This window comes from Peromyscus maniculatus, chromosome 11 (genome assembly GCF_049852395.1).
Source record: "Peromyscus maniculatus bairdii isolate BWxNUB_F1_BW_parent chromosome 11, HU_Pman_BW_mat_3.1, whole genome shotgun sequence".
In the NCBI taxonomy this organism is placed as follows: Eukaryota; Metazoa; Chordata; class Mammalia; order Rodentia; family Cricetidae; genus Peromyscus; species Peromyscus maniculatus.
Genome location: NC_134862.1, coordinates 75000341 through 75018729, shown reverse-complemented (window position 1 = coordinate 75018729; position 18389 = coordinate 75000341). Strand labels below are relative to the sequence as shown.

Below are 18389 nucleotides of genomic sequence, written 5' to 3'. Positions count from 1 at the left end.
TAGAGTTAGAAGTACATTTCTTTTAATCACCTATTTCTTTCTTTCCTATCCAACCCCACTGCAGTCCAAATCTAGTGAAGACTCGGGGGACCCGCAGCAGCCAAGCCAGCCTTCGCAGCAGCAGCAGCAGCCGCCTCCTGTGCAGTCCGCCATCCCCCAGACCCAGCTCATGCTGGCTGGGGGGCAGATAACGGGGGTAAGTTCCCACTGAGAAAAGTGTCGTAACCTTCCCTGTGTCTGAACGGCCGCTGGTTCGCATCTCATTGAAACTGTTCACTGCAGCTGCTACTAGCATGACATTATTGTATCTTTAAGGAACTTCCTGGATGCAGAAGCTCTGTAAAAAGAATTACCTTTGTCATTACTTTGCAAGATTTCTTTTGTCACAGCTGCAGATGTTCAGATGTTTGCAGAGTAAACTGCAAACTTTTCTTTCTTTCTTTTCTTTTTTTTTTTTTTTTTTTTTTTTTTGGCTTCTCGAGGCCGGGTTTCTGTGTCTATCTGTCTTTGGCTGTCCTGGAACTAACTCTGTAGACAAGGCTGGCCTTGAACTCACAGAGTTCTGCCCGCCTCTGCCTCTGCAGTGCTGGGATTAAAGGCGTGTGCCACCACACCCGGCTCTAAACTTTTTAATGCACATTAAAAAGTGGTGTTGCTTCATTGTGTAAGCAGAAGTTTTTCTCCTGCCTGCCTATTCTTAAATACCTGGCAGCCACTTCTTAAATAATTGACTTTGAGGCTTAATATTACGTATAAAATGCTTGGCCGGTAGCTCAGGTTTATTACTAACTAGCTCTTACACTTAAATTAAGCCATAATTCTTACTGTGTTTAGCCACGTGGTTTGTACCTTTTCTCAGTGTGGCATTCTCATCTTGCTTCCTTTGGGTCTGACTGGGCCTTCCTCTTCCCAGCATTCTTAGTTTGGTCACCCTGCCTACACTGCCTGGTTACTGGCCAATCAGCATTTTATTAAACCAATTCAAGTGACAACTCTTGACAGCATACAAGAGAATTATTCCAAGCATCATTGTGCAAGGGAGTTGTTGCCATATGCATGGCAAAAATGGAGTTGTGTTATTGCAGGATAGTTAAAAGAGTGGACTAATACCCTGAAAGAAAAACATTTTCTTGAAGTGACTTTGTAATATCCTAAAATAAAACATGTGGTCTCAGAGCCTGGCTGTGTAATTACTAATTACCAGAGGACTATATTTTATCTCCCTGTACCTCAAATTTCCTTCTTCTAAGTGGAGGTATTAGTAATATCTATTTTAAGTGCCATTGCAATTTATATAAAGCTCTTAAAACGGTGCTTGGCACGTAGCCTTCAGGAAATGGTACTTATTTTTACTGGTAACAAATTGTCCTCCATGACTGTTAAACTTTTAACTATTTAGCGATTTCTGTTCTAAGTTATTATTTGGAGTAATTTTTCGATGTTGAAAGCTTATGTATTATCTTTTGTGAGGAGAGTGAGTCAGGGGAATGATGAAAGTAACTAATCAATTCATATATCAACCTTAACAGTTTTTTATAATTTCAGCTAGTGTGAACAATGGACAGTTCTTCTAAGAACTGTTGCACATTTATTTATAATATTCCATTACTAGAGATTAATGTATTTACCTGTATTATGTAAGATACATTATATACACACATTTTAAAGACTGTTGCATTTTTGAATAGTTTTGCTTTGTTCTTGTGTTTCTAATGCACAAATTGTTTGGATAAATTAGATTGTGATAGGTTAGAAGGTAGGTTGTGCTGCTAAATGACTGTTGACATATAGGTATTGCCCTACTTGTTTGATCGTTTGTCACTGAAAGAAAGGCCCAGCACACTTAGTACTTTATGTAAGCATTTTTGAAATGTTTATGTATTATGGAAATTGAGGTTTGTTCTAAATATATTTCTTGCTTTACTGTAGGGGTTCAGGTTTTGGTCACTAGTGTCTAAGATAGTAACAAGCACTTAGGATTTCAGGTTCATGTACCTTGGAAGATTTTTATTAAATCTGGGCATTCAGATTCATTTGCATTTACAAGAGTGGTTCTTACCACCTGTTTCCTGTAGGTAAGAAGTTGGAAAGAGGATGTAAAGTTGCAAACCAATGCTTTTCGATGACAGATTGGGTGAAGGAAGGAGATTTGGAAAGGGAAGAAGTGCAGCTCATGTTTTTTAGTCACATCTTAAGACATAATGGAAATGGTGAAATATGGTGGGGATTCTAGCTAATGGGGAGCAGCTAGGCCTTATCAGTTCTCTTCCTGGTCATATCCAGCAGCCTTTTGTCCCTCATCTGGCTAGTCACTTGCTGTTGGGTGTAAATTTCTTTACATATCCTGTCAGCATTGATTCTTTGTTTTCTTGTGTAGTAGTTAATTACCTTTCCTGCCAAAATGATTTTTCAAGTCTAAAGTGGGGACTGCTACTTTAATTTAAATGCTCTGCTAGTACTAGTGGTTTGTCATTGGTGAACAGTTTAACTGCGTACTAGTAATGTGAAAATGCGTGGTGAGGACCCAATACCACTTGAGTTGCCTATGTGAAAGCAGTTTTCTTGCATTCCAGGCCCTGTTCTTCAAGCCTTCCTTGTTTGTTCTTCTTTTAGCTCACGTTGACACCAGCGCAGCAGCAGCTACTACTGCAGCAGGCCCAGGCCCAGGCCCAGCTCCTGGCCGCTGCTGTGCAGCAGCACTCGGCCAGCCAACAGCACAGTGCTGCTGGGGCCACCATCTCAGCCTCCGCTGCCACGCCCATGACACAGATCCCCCTGTCGCAGCCCATCCAGATTGCACAGGTGAGGAGGCCAAGGTCACAGCGGCAGCAAACAAGTGATACATGGAAAAACTTGACTGAATATTGTTAGCCTTTTGCTTGTTACTGTGGATCTTCAAAAGCCCAAGGAACTCTAGACGAAGGAGGCATTATCCTTCTTCACTGAGTCAGAAAGAATACACGTGTTTGCTTATTGAGTTGATATTATAAATATATAGCTGATTATTTGGATAACTGAATGTTTATGTTAAGCAACAGTTCTTGAGTAAGTAGCTGGCATATTTATGAGGCAAGGGATTACTGTGTTTATCTTAATTAGCTAATGATAGCAGGGAAGAGTTCTTTCATATGCTCTACGGTAAATGTTGCCACTCTTTGAGAAAGACAGAATGTCTTCTTTCTGCTGTGGAGTGATTAGGACCATGGAGAACTGCAGAAAAATGTTACAGGATTTCAGTTTTCACATTTTAGAGTAAAATATCCAAAGATACTAAAAATTTACTTCAAGAGTCATAAAGAATGGGACCAAAAAAGAAAACAAGTGAAATCCTATATCTCAAGGAAATGAAAGGGGGTGTGAGAAGTTATATACGACATATATCAAGAAGTCTTAAGAACTAAGCAGTTGCCTCTATGTCTCCAGAAGAGAGGGGAGGTGCATTTAAGCTGTAACACGAGTTTGACTAGATACTTGAGATGGAATTAGACTCATCTTTATTACTGTGTGGACAGTCTGTATCAAGATAGTGTTTTGATTTGGACCATTTTCTTCATCAAATAAATTATTTTAGTAAGTGAACCTTATCTGAGACTTTATCTGAAATTGATAAAAAAATTTTATACCTAACAGATTTCTCAATTGAGTTTGATAAGCTGGTGTCAAATTTCAGGAATTAGATCTTTTAATTTATTGATAGAAATTTGGAAAAACACCCTCAATTTTTACTTTATAGAGAAAAATTGGGTCAAATATTTAAAAGTCTCTCTCTCTCTCTCTCTCTTTTTTTTTTTTTTTTTTTTTTTTGGTTTTTCGAGCCAGGGTTTCTCTGTGTAGTTTTGGTGCCTGTCCTGGATCTGGATCTCGCTCTATAGACCAGGCTGGCCTCGAACTCACAGAGATCCACCTGCCTCTACCTCCCGAGTGCTGAGATTAAAGGCTTGCGACACTGACGCCTGGCTTTTTAAAAAGCCTTTTAAAGTTCATGTTGGTCTTTGTTTAGACCAGATCTAAAGGAACAGAACTTACAGAATGAATACATATTAAAAGGGATTTATTAGAGTCACTTACAGTTGGTCCAGCCAGTCCAACAAAGGCTGTCTCTCAAAGGAAAGGCCAAAAATCCAGTAGTTGTTCTGTCTGTGCAGCTGATGTCTCAGCTAGTCTTTAGTCTTTCTTGGACTCCATAAAAAGTAGGTTCTAATACCAGTAGAGGAGAGATGAACTTAGCCAGAGAAAGTGAGAGCAGAAGCTTCCTTCTTCCATGCCCTTTTACATGGGCTGCCACCAGAAGATGTGGCCCAGATTTAGCAAGGGTCTTTCCATTTTAAGTGATCAATCAAGAAAATTCCTCACAGGGATGCCTAGCTGCTTGCATTTTAGTTGATTCCAGAGGTAGTGAAATTGACATCTGAGATTAGCCTTCAAAACGGTAGCAGGTGGAAGTAAAGAATTAACTCCAGGGTTGTCTTCTGACTTCCTCATATATGTGTGCCATGTGCAAACCCACCACACACTAACAACAATAAAAAGAGTTGTAACATTGAAAACAGCCCCGCCCCCAAGACTGTAGACATTTATTCTGTATTCACTTATTCTAACAGATTTTAAGTAACTAATGAAAATTGGACTTAGCATAAGTCGTGATACTATACATCATGCCCTCAAAAATATAACTTCTTGCAGAGGCGCTAAGGTTTTTTGGTTTTGATATTGGCTATTTTTGTATGTGTGTGAGTCAGGACATTTATCAGGAGTCAGTTCTCTTCTTCCACCATAGGCTCTAGAGACCAAACTCAGGTCTTCAGTCTCGCACAGCAAGCACTTTTACTCTCTGAGCCTCTCTCTGGCCTGAGGCCGGAGGATTTCTCACATGTTGATGTAGTCCTGGGAAGCCAGACTGTCGGGACATGAAAAGCAAATGCTAAATATTGTCTCATTTTTACTTGATATGACGGAGGTCACCATCTAGGAACCTTATAACTAAGCCAGCTTTCATTTCTGAATCTCTCTAATCTATATTTTGCTTCTGAGCTTTTAGGATCTTCAACAGTTGCAACAGCTTCAACAGCAAAATCTCAACTTGCAACAGTTTGTGTTGGTGCATCCGACCACCAACTTGCAACCAGCACAGTTTATCATCTCACAGACGCCCCAGGGCCAGCAGGGTAAGCATCTCCCGAAAGCTTACGAGGGGTGCAGCAATGCTGTCCACTTAGTACTCCAGACACCTTAACTAGCATTGTGCCCTAACGGTGTCCATAGGAGCAAGGCTTTTGTTAAGTTTTGGTTTCAAACTACCGGTATTCATGAGAACTAGAAGTAATGCCTTCAATCAGGAACACAGGTTACATATATGAGTAAGAATGAAATTTGAGACCTGAAAGATCAGTAAAGGCTAGCTTATTAAAGAATCTCACAAGAAATTTATAGGACTTTAACCTGAAATCATACAGCTTAATCATTTCCAAGGCTCAGCTTATTTGCAAGTCATTGGATGAATGAGAAGGGTAGGTTCCCAAAATTTTAACTAGTTCTTTGTGGAGTTGAATTTGAATGTCTGATAGCTTCCAATAAAGTTTTCTGTAGGATATTGAAAAATTAAAGATTTAAGCAGAAAAGTGACATTAACCACTTGTATTAAGGAAGCTTAATTTACACTGAAACTTGGAATAGTCAAGAAGAGAATTAGTAATCCTGGTCAGCAGAGTTTTGCAAGGTTCTGTTGAGATTGATAAAAGCTGAGCTCTGATTGTAAGGGCAGACAAGAGAAAATGATAAAGCAGAAAAAAAGGGCTTGAGCCAAGCGTGGTGGCTCCTGCCTTTAATCCTAGCACTTGGGAGTCAGTCGGGATGATCTCTTGAGCTTAAGGCCAGCTTGGTTTACATAGTGAGACCCTATTTCAGAATAAACTAAAAACCAAGAAAGGATTTAGTGACCAGTTATTGTAGTAGGCATCTAGATGATTAAGTTTAAGAATAATTTTAGTATTTTCGTTCAAAAATTGTAGGGATTCAGTTAGGAAACACATAAAAGTACTTTCTGAAAATGTGCCTTCTACAGAGTAACCTCTCAATTTTTGCCACTATTACCATTGACATCCTCATATCAATATCAGCAGCAGTCCATAGATAAAACGTAGAGAATGAAGTTTGTTCCTTTATCTAATAAAAACCAGCTTGAAAGTAATTGGGACTCAGGCGATGACTTAGTGGGGAAAGCATTTGCATAAGCATGAGGGCCCATGGAGAGACTTCTGACCTCAACCTGGCCTCTGTAAGCACGTGTGTGTACATACCCATGTACACGAGTGTGTGTGTGCGTACCCATGTACACGTGCACTCAACACACAGACACACACACACACACACACACATGCACGTGCACGCACACACGCACGCATGCAGAGTAATCCAGAGCCAGTGTGTACCACTGCTGTTGAGTTGTTATAATCTTAGTAGCATAGGACAGGTCCCACATTTCATCTAATGAGATTGGCCAGCAGTATGAAGGAAAAGGCTGCATTTCCAGTAGAGTCACTGAGATTGAGTCAGTCTGATTTAGTTTTGTGTGGAAGGGATAAGGATTAATTTGTTAGGATTTTAACAACAACAGCAAAGGATGTGTCTAGTGTGAGATTAGCCTCCAATTGAGCAATCATTTCTGCCTTTTTTTTTTTTTTTTGAGGGTGGGAATGTTGTTAAGCTAAGAATTGACAATATTGCTGTGATTATATAACTATTTGAAAACTAACAAGAGAAACCCTATTCTTCCAGAGTTGATTTTTCTTGGAACAATTCTTACTGATAGGTTTCTGAGTCATATTTCATGGCAACTTGTATTCTACCTTTTCTACTGTCAACATTAATTTTGAAACTAAAGAAACACTCTTGTTAGAAAATCTTGAATTTTGTGTTTGAGGTCTCTGTTATTTGGGGCAGGCACTAGTAGAAAGAGTTGGTCCTCACAGAAGTGCCAGGCCTCTCTCGGGCCCTTTCGGCATCTCAGCTGACCTTAGTTGTCAGAGAAGGAGAGGGAAGGTGGCTTAAAGTCTCAATTTGTTTAGAAGATGTGGCTACTGTGAACCAAAATTAATCATTCAGGATGACCACTTCTGATTAAATATGATTATTTAAATGCTGTTACCAAAGAGAAACAAAAATCCAACTTTCCTGTTAAGCTTTAAAGAAACTCATCGATACAATTTCTGAGTTTGTATTTTCTTTTGTTTCATTTTTCATTGTTTTATAATCTTCTTGGCTTTTTATTCTTTTCTAAATAATTTCAATAGATTAATTCTGATTATTAACATAAAATGTAATTTTATTTTTCTCACTAGACAATACTTTTGAGTGTGTTCAAACCCGTAAAATCAACAGTTATAGTTATTGGCTTAGCCGTCTATTGAGTACCTGCTAAGTGTCATATGTCACTCTAGTTATTGGAGTTAAAAGTTTCAGCAAGGTGAAATTCCCTGCACTTACTAGAAATCAAACAGGAGTAAACATAAACAAGTGACTTGGATAACAGTATGTCCAAGGAAGATGGGCGATTGGACTGACCTGGTAATAGTTGACATGTAGAACATAGGTGTGTGGTCTGAAGAAAGCTTGTCTGGAGAGTGACGTCTGAACTGAGGACTGAGTGAGGTGGAGATTGCTGTAACTAGGTGTGGATCTGGATGACCGGCCGTGCAGGCAGTGAAGAAGACAGAGGACCTGGGGGAAAGAACCTGCCCTAAACCAAGAAAGGGAAGGCCAGTGTAGCTGGAGTTCAGTGAATGAGAGAAGGTGGTAAGAAGTGAAGTGGGAGAGCCTAGGCAAGCACTGGAGAGGCAGCTCACTGCCAAGTCTTGCCATGCAAGCAGGGAGATCTACGTTCAGATGTGTAGAACCCCTATAAGCACTGAGTGAGTGTGGTGGCTCTACCTGTGCCTGGAAGACAGAAACGCAATCTCCAGAGCAAGCTGTTTAGCTAGCCTAGTCTATCTGAGAGCTTGGGGTTCAGTGGAGAGATTCTTCTTCAGTGAGTAAGGTAGACAGTGAGGAAAACTATACACACGTACATACAAAGAAGAAAAAAGCAAGCAATACAAGACCAGATTACCTAGAACTAAAGAGATATTCTATTAAATGTAATAGAAGGCTACTGGAGTATTAGGTTGGTTTGGTGGCAAGGTCTGGCTATAGAGCACAGATGGACCATGAACTTTTGCATCAGCCTTCTATATGCTGAGACTACAAGCATGTACCACCAAGCCTGGCTTACTGATGTTAGGTAATCAAAAAGGTCACCTTAAATACTTTATAAGTTTGAGCTTGTAGAGGGGTGGAGAGTTGGCTCAGTGGTTAACGGCACTGGCTGCTCTTGTAGAGGAACCAGGTTCAACTCCCAACACCCACATGGCAGCTCACAACCATCTATAACTCTAGTCCCAGGGGAGCTAGCACTTCCGCACATATATACATGCAGGCAAGGCACTCCTACACATAAAATAAATAAATGTAAAAATATTTTTTTTTTAGATTGAACCATAGATACTTGGTAGTCATTTAAACATGAATGGGTTTTTTGTTTGTTTGTTTTTTCTGAATCTGGCTTTTAAGAGAAGCTTATAACCATGTATATTCAATTTACTTAGTCTTAGCATAGTTGCTTCATAATACAAATAAAAGGAAAGGTTCTCTGGAAAATCCTAATCTATTTAATATATTTGTTGTATTGAGGATCTATATCATCAAATAAACACCTATGTTAATTTCTTAAATTTAGGCAATGTTTACTTACGAACAAATGATAAAATCTGACATCTTTAATTTTTTTATTATTGTCTTAACGTCTCCAAATTTAGTAGCTAAGGAAATCAGAAAGATATGTTAACCTACTGTAACTTACTTTCTCTCATTTCCACCTCTGCTCCTATCTCGTCACGACCTTCTATTTAGTATTTCAACATGATTATATTTGAAACTAAGCACTTAGATTAAGTTCTTCAATATAGATTTATTCTGGGTTGTCCCTATTTTTATAACATTGCAAAAAACACCAAACAACAACAACAACAAAACCCTATAGACTTAAATAATCGACTATGTACTACAAATACTTCCAGGGGTTTGAAACAAAGTGTCCAGCCTGGCCTCTAACTTTGGGGCTCAAGTGACCCTTCTGCCTCAGCCTCCAGAGCAGCTGGGACTACCGGCATACACCTTCACAGCCATTCTACTTACCAGTGACTTCCCACTAAGATGGTCTAGTGTACATTTGTGTACATTGCCCCTTTGTTATCACTAAAGGGGCATGTGCAAAGAACTTGAAAACAATCTTCTCCCACTTACAGGATTGCCTGCTACTTTCAGAAACTGATTCCCTGTTCTAAGAGTCCTTACTTAGAGCAGCATTTCTCTCCCTGTGGGTCGCAACCCCTTTGGGGGTCAAATGACTCTTTCACGGGGGTCGTGTATCAGATATCCTGCATATCAGATATTTACAGTACAATTCCTAACTAGCAAAATTACAGTTAGGAAATAGCAATGAAATAACTTTATGGTTGGGGGTCACCACAACATGAGGAACCGTATTAAAGGGTCACAGCATTAGGGAGGTTGAGAACCACTGTGTTAAAGGATTCTAATGAACTCTGGGTTAAGAAGTTGAACTCATCTTTAAATTTCCATATGCTTTCATTTAGAGTGGTTCCTCATGTTCTTCCTCTTCTTAGGAAAATAAGGCCTCTCAAAGAACTTATTCAGATTACACTAAAGATATACAAGCTTTGATTTATTGTTACGTGTTTTCATACCATCTTGTGTTTAATGTGATCAACAGTATTGAATTTTAGGCAAAGAAATTAGATGAGTCTGAAGACCAACAAAACTACCAGGAAACCAGTCAGAAACTTTGAGTTTATATTCTTTTTTATCCCCCTGAAATATTTGGTTTTCACAGGTCTCCTGCAAGCGCAAAATCTTTTAACGCAACTACCTCAGCAAAGCCAAGCCAACCTCCTACAACCACAGCCAAGCATCACCCTCACCTCCCAGGTCAGTTTCTTACTCCATTGTTTTACTAATTTAAAATGAAACAAAAATACCCCCAGTAATAATAACCTCAGGTGTTCAAACTCTGACCAAAAACTCAATGCTGGGCTTATTAGCTTGATAAAGCAGTGCCACCAGTCATGATGAAGACTGATACTTTTCATGGTCCGTCTTTAAGTTCCTAAAGAATAGCCATATTGGTAGTAAATGGGGATGAATGATAGCTGTCTGATGTTGATAGATAGAAACACTGAAATGGAAGACCTAGGAATTCACTTAGAACCTGTCACTGATCCTTTTCCTTGCTGAAACAAGGATTTTTGTTTGATTTTCATATTTTCTCAGGACTGAAATGTTGCTCTGTGTCCTTTCCTCAGAAGACGTAACAGTCGTCATCACACAGAAAGCGCAGTTCTTAGGCATCTGAGAGTTTAAGTTGCATGTTTGTCTCTTTATCTCGTGGTGACTGTGACCGTGTGTGTCAGTTTGCCTCGTCATCCTTAGTGGCTCCCCCGACTCCTCCCTTCCCTGCCTGACCCTTCCTAAAGTGGAGACGTTGCGGGAGGAGAAATGAATGAAGGGCTCAGTGGTTCTTGCTGGGCAAACAAGAGGACCCGAGTGCTGATGCTCAGAGCCGTTTAAATGCAGGTTAAGTGAGCATGGTGGCTCACCTGTAGTTCCAATGAGGGATTCCCTAGGCGGTTACCTGGCTATTGAAATTAGCCTATCGGCAAGCTCTGGGTGGAGAGTGATCAACCTCTGTCCTCTACATGCATGTACATATATCCACATGTATGCACACATGCATACACACAAACATGAAAATAAAAAAGTATAGTAATTAAAACTTAATATATCACCTAATTTCACAGGCTGAAGTACTCACTTATAGTAATTCTTCATCTTGGTCAGTTAGAAGAGTTTAGTTTTTGTTTATTGGGCTTTTTGTTGTTGCTGCTGTTCTGGTCACTGTGACAAATACCTGAGAAAAATAATTTAAAAGACGGAGTTTTATTTTGACTACATAGATTTGGTAACCAGTTACTTGCTACTAACCACTGGGCCCTACCTCTAGCCCCCTGTAACCAAACAGTTTATTAAAAGTGGAAAACTAGATACCATCTGATGTCAAGAATTACTACAAAATCCCAATAATGAATGCATGGTATTGGCATATAGAGAGAAATGTAAGCCAAGGGGAGATGTCTGTCCAATAGACAGAAATGTAAATAGCCAGCTAAGTTTCCAAAGGTACCAAAGGATTCCAGTGAGAAAAAGAAAGTCTTGGGCTGGAGAGATGGCTCAGAGGTTAAGAGCACTGACTGCTGCTCTTCCAGAGGTCCTGAGTTCAATTCCCAGCAACCACATGGTAGCTCACAACCATCTGAAATGAGGTCTGGTGCCCTCTTCTGGCCTGCAGTCATACATGCTGTATACATAATAAATAAATAAACTTAAAGAAAAAAAAAAAAAAAAAAAAAAAAAAGAAAGTCTTTGAAACAAATGACTATTATAAGTAAAAGGTGGTAGAGACCACCTTTTTTTCATACCTTTTATGAAGATTAGTTTGAAATGAGTCATAAACCTATACTTTAGGAAGAAATGTTTGTGCCATTGGGTAAGACAGTGATTTCTTAAACAAGACACAAGAAGCCGTAACCATAGAAGAAACAATACATTTCAGGAAAGTTAAAATCTTATCTTAAGAGAATGGGAAGAAAAACCACAGTTAAGGAGAAGACAGTCTTCATGTAAAACATTTGATAAATGATTTTGTTTTAAGATTTATTTTTAATCGTTGGTGATTGGGGAGGTGGGGGTGTTTGTGCAGGTACTCAGGGAAACCAAAAGAACATGTTGAATCTCTTGGTGCTGAGGTCCAGGCAGCTGTGAGCTGCTGGGTGTGCATGTGGGGAGCTGAACTTGGGTTCTCTTCAAGAGCAGCATACACTCAGTCACTGAACAATCAGACCATGGTTAAAAAAAAAAAAAAAAAATTATGACATGAGACAATCAGACTTAAGCTAGTGAGAAGCAAAAAAAAAAAAAAAGCAGTTGCCACTTAAGAAAAGCTGATGTTCAGTAAGCAAATGAAAATATATTCAAAACAAGTAGTTATTAGGAAATATCAATGTGCCTTCAGTAGACTGAGTACAAGTTATAAAGAATTTGAGACCAAGTATTGGTGAGAAAGTAAAGCGACTAGATTCTCATACATTACTAGTAGTCTTGCAAAATGTACTAACTCTTTCTAAATTAGTTTGGCATTTACTTACAAATTAAGCCAGTGGGTGGTGGCACAAGCCTTTAATCCCACAGAGGTCCACAGAGAAACCCTGCCTCCAAATAAATAAATAAATAAATAAATAAATAAAGCTGCACTTTATGGAGGCTTGCCTCCGAATGAATGATCCAGTAGTTTTACTGTTTAAAATGAAAGCAAAAAGATGTATATGAATACTTATAATAGGTTGATTAATAATTATCCCAAACTGTTCATCAGATAGTAAGTTACGTAAACTTCTTGAATAACCATGTGACCAATTTTTAATTGAGCAGTAAGAAGAAATGTACTTTTGATAGCTACAGTGGCATGTATGAATTTCAAAAAGCCTTATGCTACATGACAGAAGCTGGCCTTAAAAGACTAAGTCCTGTATGGTTTTAGTTTACATGACATTTTAGAAAGGACAGAACTATGGTATAGAAATCCTATCAGTGCTTGTCAGGAAGTAAGGATTGATAATGAAGATTCATAGCAAAGGGTTCAGAAGAAATCTGGGGAAGGATAGTAAAGATACCTATATGGTGTTAGTTACACAACTAGATCCAGCTGCAAAAGCATCGAACTGTACCGCAGTTTTAAATGTTAAGTTTTTTAATATGCTGAATGCAAAATAAGTAAGATTGGTTTTGTGACATACATACACCAGAGGCCTCTCTCTGGCCTCTATGCTGTGCACATGTAGCAAGCTTCATCCTGACTCTGATCAGTAAATGCTATACCACCATTCTAGATCTGGCCCGCTGCAGCCAGGGATTTTAGAGTAAGATACCAGCTGTCAAAAGGTACCCACGCTACTTTTAGTCCATTATTATTTGACAAAGAGGCTACTTGATGCTGGAGATGAAATAATAGTCTAATAGTTGAGACTCACCTCCACCTATCAGTGTTCAGCAACATGAGATTCTAATATATTTGGTGTCATGTGTAGTTCCTCTAAAAGGTGAGGTTAAAATTACTCAATGTCATCATGTCATGAAGATGTGCTTTATTGTCTTTACTGAAGCAGGATAGCAGAGGGATTTGCCCCAATTATTATGTCATGACTCTTATGTAGTTTTCTGGGTCAGTAAGTTCCCATGGAGCAAGCCTTAATAATGAGGTCAAGGTCAAGTAATGTAAGGCCCATCTAAATTACAAGAAGGAAATCCTGGTTTGTAATCTTACCTGGGCTGCTGTTCATAGAAGGGTTCAACTGAGCAGTTAGGATACAGAATCAGGAGCACCTCTATTTAGTGAATACTCAGAAGGAACGCCCCACTTAAGGCTTGTGAGTAGAACAGAGTAGCCTGGTGTTTGAATGATAAGAACATTTAATATTTTCTTTAAAAAGGAAAGGGGACTGGAGGGATGGCTGAGTAGTTAGATCCTCTGGCTGCCTTTCAGAGGACATGGGTATGATTTCTAACACATCTGTGTCTTCGCTCTGCAGGCACTGCATGCATATGGTGCACAGACACTCATTGAAGCACAAACATAGAATAAAAATATTTAAAAAGAAAAAGAAAGAAAGGAAGGAGAACCCTGGGCTCAGTCTTGAGTACAAGGGGTAGGGTGGTGGACTATGCCCTCATGCCCCAAAATAAACGCTAGAGAGATTTAAATAATTAGGTTAAAATGCAGAGAATAAGGGGTCATATTATTGGAAAGAATTTTCTCTTTTTACCAGAAGGGATTTTATCACTGAGAAATAACTAAAGTTTTCTTTCTCAAAGCAAGATCGTAACAATGGGGAGAAATTCACAAAAATTTCAGTTTAGAGTTTATACACACTGAAAAAAGTTTTAAAAGCTGATTGAAAGAATTATTTGTATTAATATAATAAGAAAGGGGTATATATACCATAATATTTGAAGAACTGGCCTAATGTAAGAATGAGAATAAAGATACCATTAATATATGATTGAGACCAGAGTCCAGTGCAAGGAAATACAGGTGAGAATTGATACACGGCAAGTGTCTTGTTTTGAGTAATCAGAGAAGTATTGTGTCAGAAGTGACGGACCATTTACTTCCTGGTGAACAAAATACTGTTTTAACTGAGAAAACAAGTCCTGTGTCAGGAACTGTGTCGTGTGCTGGGACGTATCAGAAACATTACAGTATTTATCGAGTTGTCAGAAAAGTCCTTCATAAACTTATCTTAAAGAACTTTTTGCTGCTGCTGATGCCTGTCCTGGATGTTGCTCTATAGACCAGGCTGGCCTCGAACTCACAGAGATCCGCCTGCCTTTGCCTCTCGCATGCTGGGATTAAAGGCGTGCACCACCACCAATGTCAAGAACCATTCTTGAGAGAGAGAGAGAGAGAGAGAGAGAGAGAGAAGCAGAGGGAGTAGAAGAGAATGTAATTTCTTTGTTCTTGGTTTTCATGAGACAGTCTTTTTTTTTTTTTTTTTTTTTTTTTGGTTTTTCGAGACAGGGTTTCTCTGTGTAGCTTTGTGCCTTTCCTGGAACTCACTTGGTAGCCCAGGCTGGCCTCAAACTCACCGAGATCCGCCTGGCTCTGCCTCCCGAGTGCTGGGATTAAAGGCGTGCGTCACCACCGCCCGGCGAGACAGTCTTTTCTTTGTATTTATTTTTGAATTTCATACAATGTATTTGATCATATTCCTCATCCTCCCAGCTTCTGCCCCACTGCCAAACTCACCCAAATTCATGTTCTTTTTCTCTGTTCTTTGCTTTTTTGACTTTTCGAGACAGAGTTTCTCTAGCTGTCCTGGAACTCACTTTGTAGATCAGGCTAGCATTGAACTCACAGAGATCCACCTGCCTCTGCCTGCCAAGTGCTGGGATTGAAGGCGTGCGCCGCCACCGCCGCCGCCGCCACCGCCACCTGACATTCCTTGCTATTTTTTTAATTTAAAAAAATCCATGGAGGGCTGGAGAGATGGATCAGTGGTTAAGAGCATTGACTGTTCTTCCAGAGTTCAATTCCCAGCAACCACATGGTGGCTCACAACCCTCTATAGTGGAATCTGATGCCCTCTTCTAGGATAAAGTTATATATGCAGATAGAGCACTCATGCATAAAATAAATAAATCTTTAAAAAAATACAATTAAAAACAATCCCATGGAGCTCAGCTTGTATTGGCTGATTAATCCTGAGCATCCTCAGCAGCGGGGGAACTTTACGCCCATCTTCTCTCCTCCGTGCTAGGAGTTTGGCTTGAGCTTATGTGGATCTGTTTCCTTAAGTTGCCTGGACATTATAGTTATAAGCTGAAGTGTCCTTATTATTCTGTTCCTTCTCCAACAGCCAGCCACCCCAACTCGCACAATAGCAGCGACCCCAATTCAGACCCTTCAACAGAGCCAGACGACACCAAAGCGAATTGATACTCCCAGCTTGGAGGAGCCCAGTGACCTTGAGGAGCTTGAGCAGTTCGCCAAGACCTTCAAACAAAGACGAATCAAACTTGGATTCACTCAGGTAGGATGACCTCTGTTCTAGGTCACACTCTGTTGCTGTGATAAAACACTAACTAAAACCAACTGGAGGGAAAAAAGGCTTTATTCCACTTCCAGTGCTAGCCCACCAGTGAGGGAAGGTACAGGAGGAACCTGGAGGCAGGCACTGGAGCAGAAGCCTGGAGGAACACTGATGACTTGTTCCACTGGCCTTCTTAACAGCCCAGGCCCACCTTCCCAGAGATGGCACTGCCCGGTGTCCTGGGCCTCTTCGTCAATTAGCAGTCAAGAAATGCCGTGTTGATATACCCACAGGCCAATCTGATAGATGTAACTCTGCAATTAAAATGCCGTCTTTCCAGATCTGTCAGGTGTGACAACCAAATTTGGCCATTGTAGTGTTCTCTTACATATCCTCCCATGGCTGACTGACACTTTCTAAGGAGCAGGATGTTTCTTGGTCATGCTGATTTTGGGTTTAGCATTTACAGTTTTAGAATATTGTGCATTTGGTTATGTTATATCCGTACATTCATTTGCAATAAAATATTAGATTAAAAATTTCCAAGTGTGTTTCACAACCCAGCCCTCAGAAATGGTCTCAGTAGAATGTGTGTTTCAGTGGAGTGTGTCGGGGTGACTGACGTAGCTGTACTAAGGGTTTGGTGTTAAAGAGCATGTGGTGATGGTGCGGACTACCGCTACACACGGAAGGAAGGGGGAGAGAGGGAGGACCGGACGGACGGAGTCTTTGGAAAGACTTCCTGAAAGCTAGTTTGGGCATAGAGAATGCTTCCCCTCCTTCCTCTCAATCTACACTGAGATCAGTCAAGTAAGAATCTACTGAAGATTTAAAAAATGGTGAATTAATCAAAACCCGTATCTTTTAATGTCAACTAGCAGAGGGCTTGAAAAGTGAAATGGGTGTGCTAAATGGTTTAAGCAAGCATTTGGGTACACAGTGGTTTTTGGTTTTGTTTTTGTTTTTTTCCGAGTGCTGCCACTGACTATATATACTTATATATACTTGCCTGTCAAAAACAATGCTTTGAAAGCAGGAAAGAAAAAATAAATAAAAAACTTAATAAATAAATAAAATAAAAAATAAACTTATATTTATGTAAAATAGCTAAAGATCATTAGCCGAAAGAAAAAAATCTTGACGTATGGATTGAGTTGTGTATTTATAGTATCCGGGAAAACTGATATTTTCTTTCCAGTTCATTTACATTCTTTCCAAACTAGGTTGTGTTGAAATTATGTAATGCACCACCTGCTCTGGTAGATCAAAATCAAGGTGACATCACTGTCTACTATGTTCTAGATGTTGTTAGGGACTTCGGTGTCTTATATTCCTTGTATTTGAAGATTGATTTTTGCTCAAAGAAACTACATCGTAGGTATTTTGAATAGATATAACTTTACATGAAATGCATTTATGTTTTTGAGGCATTTCAGATATAAAGAAACAAATTACAGGGCTGGTGCTTGCCACCAAGCCTGATGGTCTGTCTGAGCTTGATCCCAGAACTCACGTGGTGCACCCATACCCATACAGATGCATCTGCACATGCACAGACCAACACATACACACAAAATAAATAGGTAAAGACAAAAATTTTAATTATACTCCAGAAACATTTCAGTAATTTTGAAGCACTTAAATGAAATAATTTGTTTTAAACATAAAAATTAGATAAACTAGAATGGTATAGATAAATTAATAGACTAAGAAAGTTTAAGGCTAGCATTTTAACAGTGTCTAGGTTTTGGCTATTAACACATTACACTCTGGGGTCCTCTGATAAACAGTTGCATCAATGCTAAAATCAGAAATATTAGACTTTTAAAAATCTTTATCTTTAACCAAAGATTGGTTTCCCTTTTCACTTTTTGTGGCATTTGATTCAATATATTACCACTGAGTAGATAGAAGTCACCCCCTCTTCCCTCCCTCTTTCTCCTCCCCCACTTCTCATCCCTCTCTTCCCACCTCCCCTATACACACTGTCCCTCCATCCCAGCATCTGACTTTGTTCTGTGATTTGGTTTGCTTTGATCTTGGCATGACTACTACTTATTTTTCAAAATGACTGATACAGAACTGGAAATAGTTTGCAAATCCTGCCTGCTTGGATCAGAGTACTTACTGCTGTTACAAGATGGGAAAATCAGCTGTTGACCTTTGTTTTTAATTCATATACCTTACTGTAATTATTCAAAAATGCTGTGTATTCAACTTATTCATAGTTATACACATGTACAGTAAGGTATTCAAGTTAATTCTTGAAATAAATCCCTATTCTTTGATTAAATACGTTTTAAATGGTTATTTTCTAATTATGTGTTTATCATTTTTGGTAAGCAGTGGGTAAATAATGTATGCCATTACACAATTAGAAAGCATGTTATAGTATACAGCATTTTTCAGGTGCAGTACATTCATTCATTATTTGCAGTGCAAACTTCTGCTCCTTCACTCCTTTTGTTCTTTTCAGAAAGGCCAAAGGGAAACAGTGTAGTTTGTATTATGTATTTTGAAACCAACTGCTAATTTGTATGAATAACCCAAGAGCTATAATACTACTAAACCAGGATGTACCAAATTAATGAAAATTAGCATATGAAGTGAGGGACCTGTCAGTAACTTTTCAGT

At 39.3% G+C, this 18389-nt stretch overlaps 1 protein-coding gene across 5 annotated transcripts in view; it reads left to right on the top strand.

The window, feature by feature from the left end:
* Positions 1-18389, top strand: part of Pou2f1 (POU class 2 homeobox 1) — a 153327-nt gene that overhangs the window by 96703 nt on the left and 38235 nt on the right. For all 5 annotated transcript variants that reach the window (XR_013043377.1, XM_076547913.1, XM_076547915.1 and 2 more), the window contains 5 exons: positions 65-196; positions 2614-2802; positions 5039-5165; positions 9947-10041; positions 15582-15755. Coding sequence is in view for 4 of the 5 variants with exons in the window: in XM_076547913.1 (XP_076404028.1) it covers positions 65-196; positions 2614-2802; positions 5039-5165; positions 9947-10041; positions 15582-15755 (717 nt within the window). In the remaining variant the exon portion in view is untranslated. The remainder of the gene's footprint in view (positions 1-64; positions 197-2613; positions 2803-5038; positions 5166-9946; positions 10042-15581; positions 15756-18389) is intronic.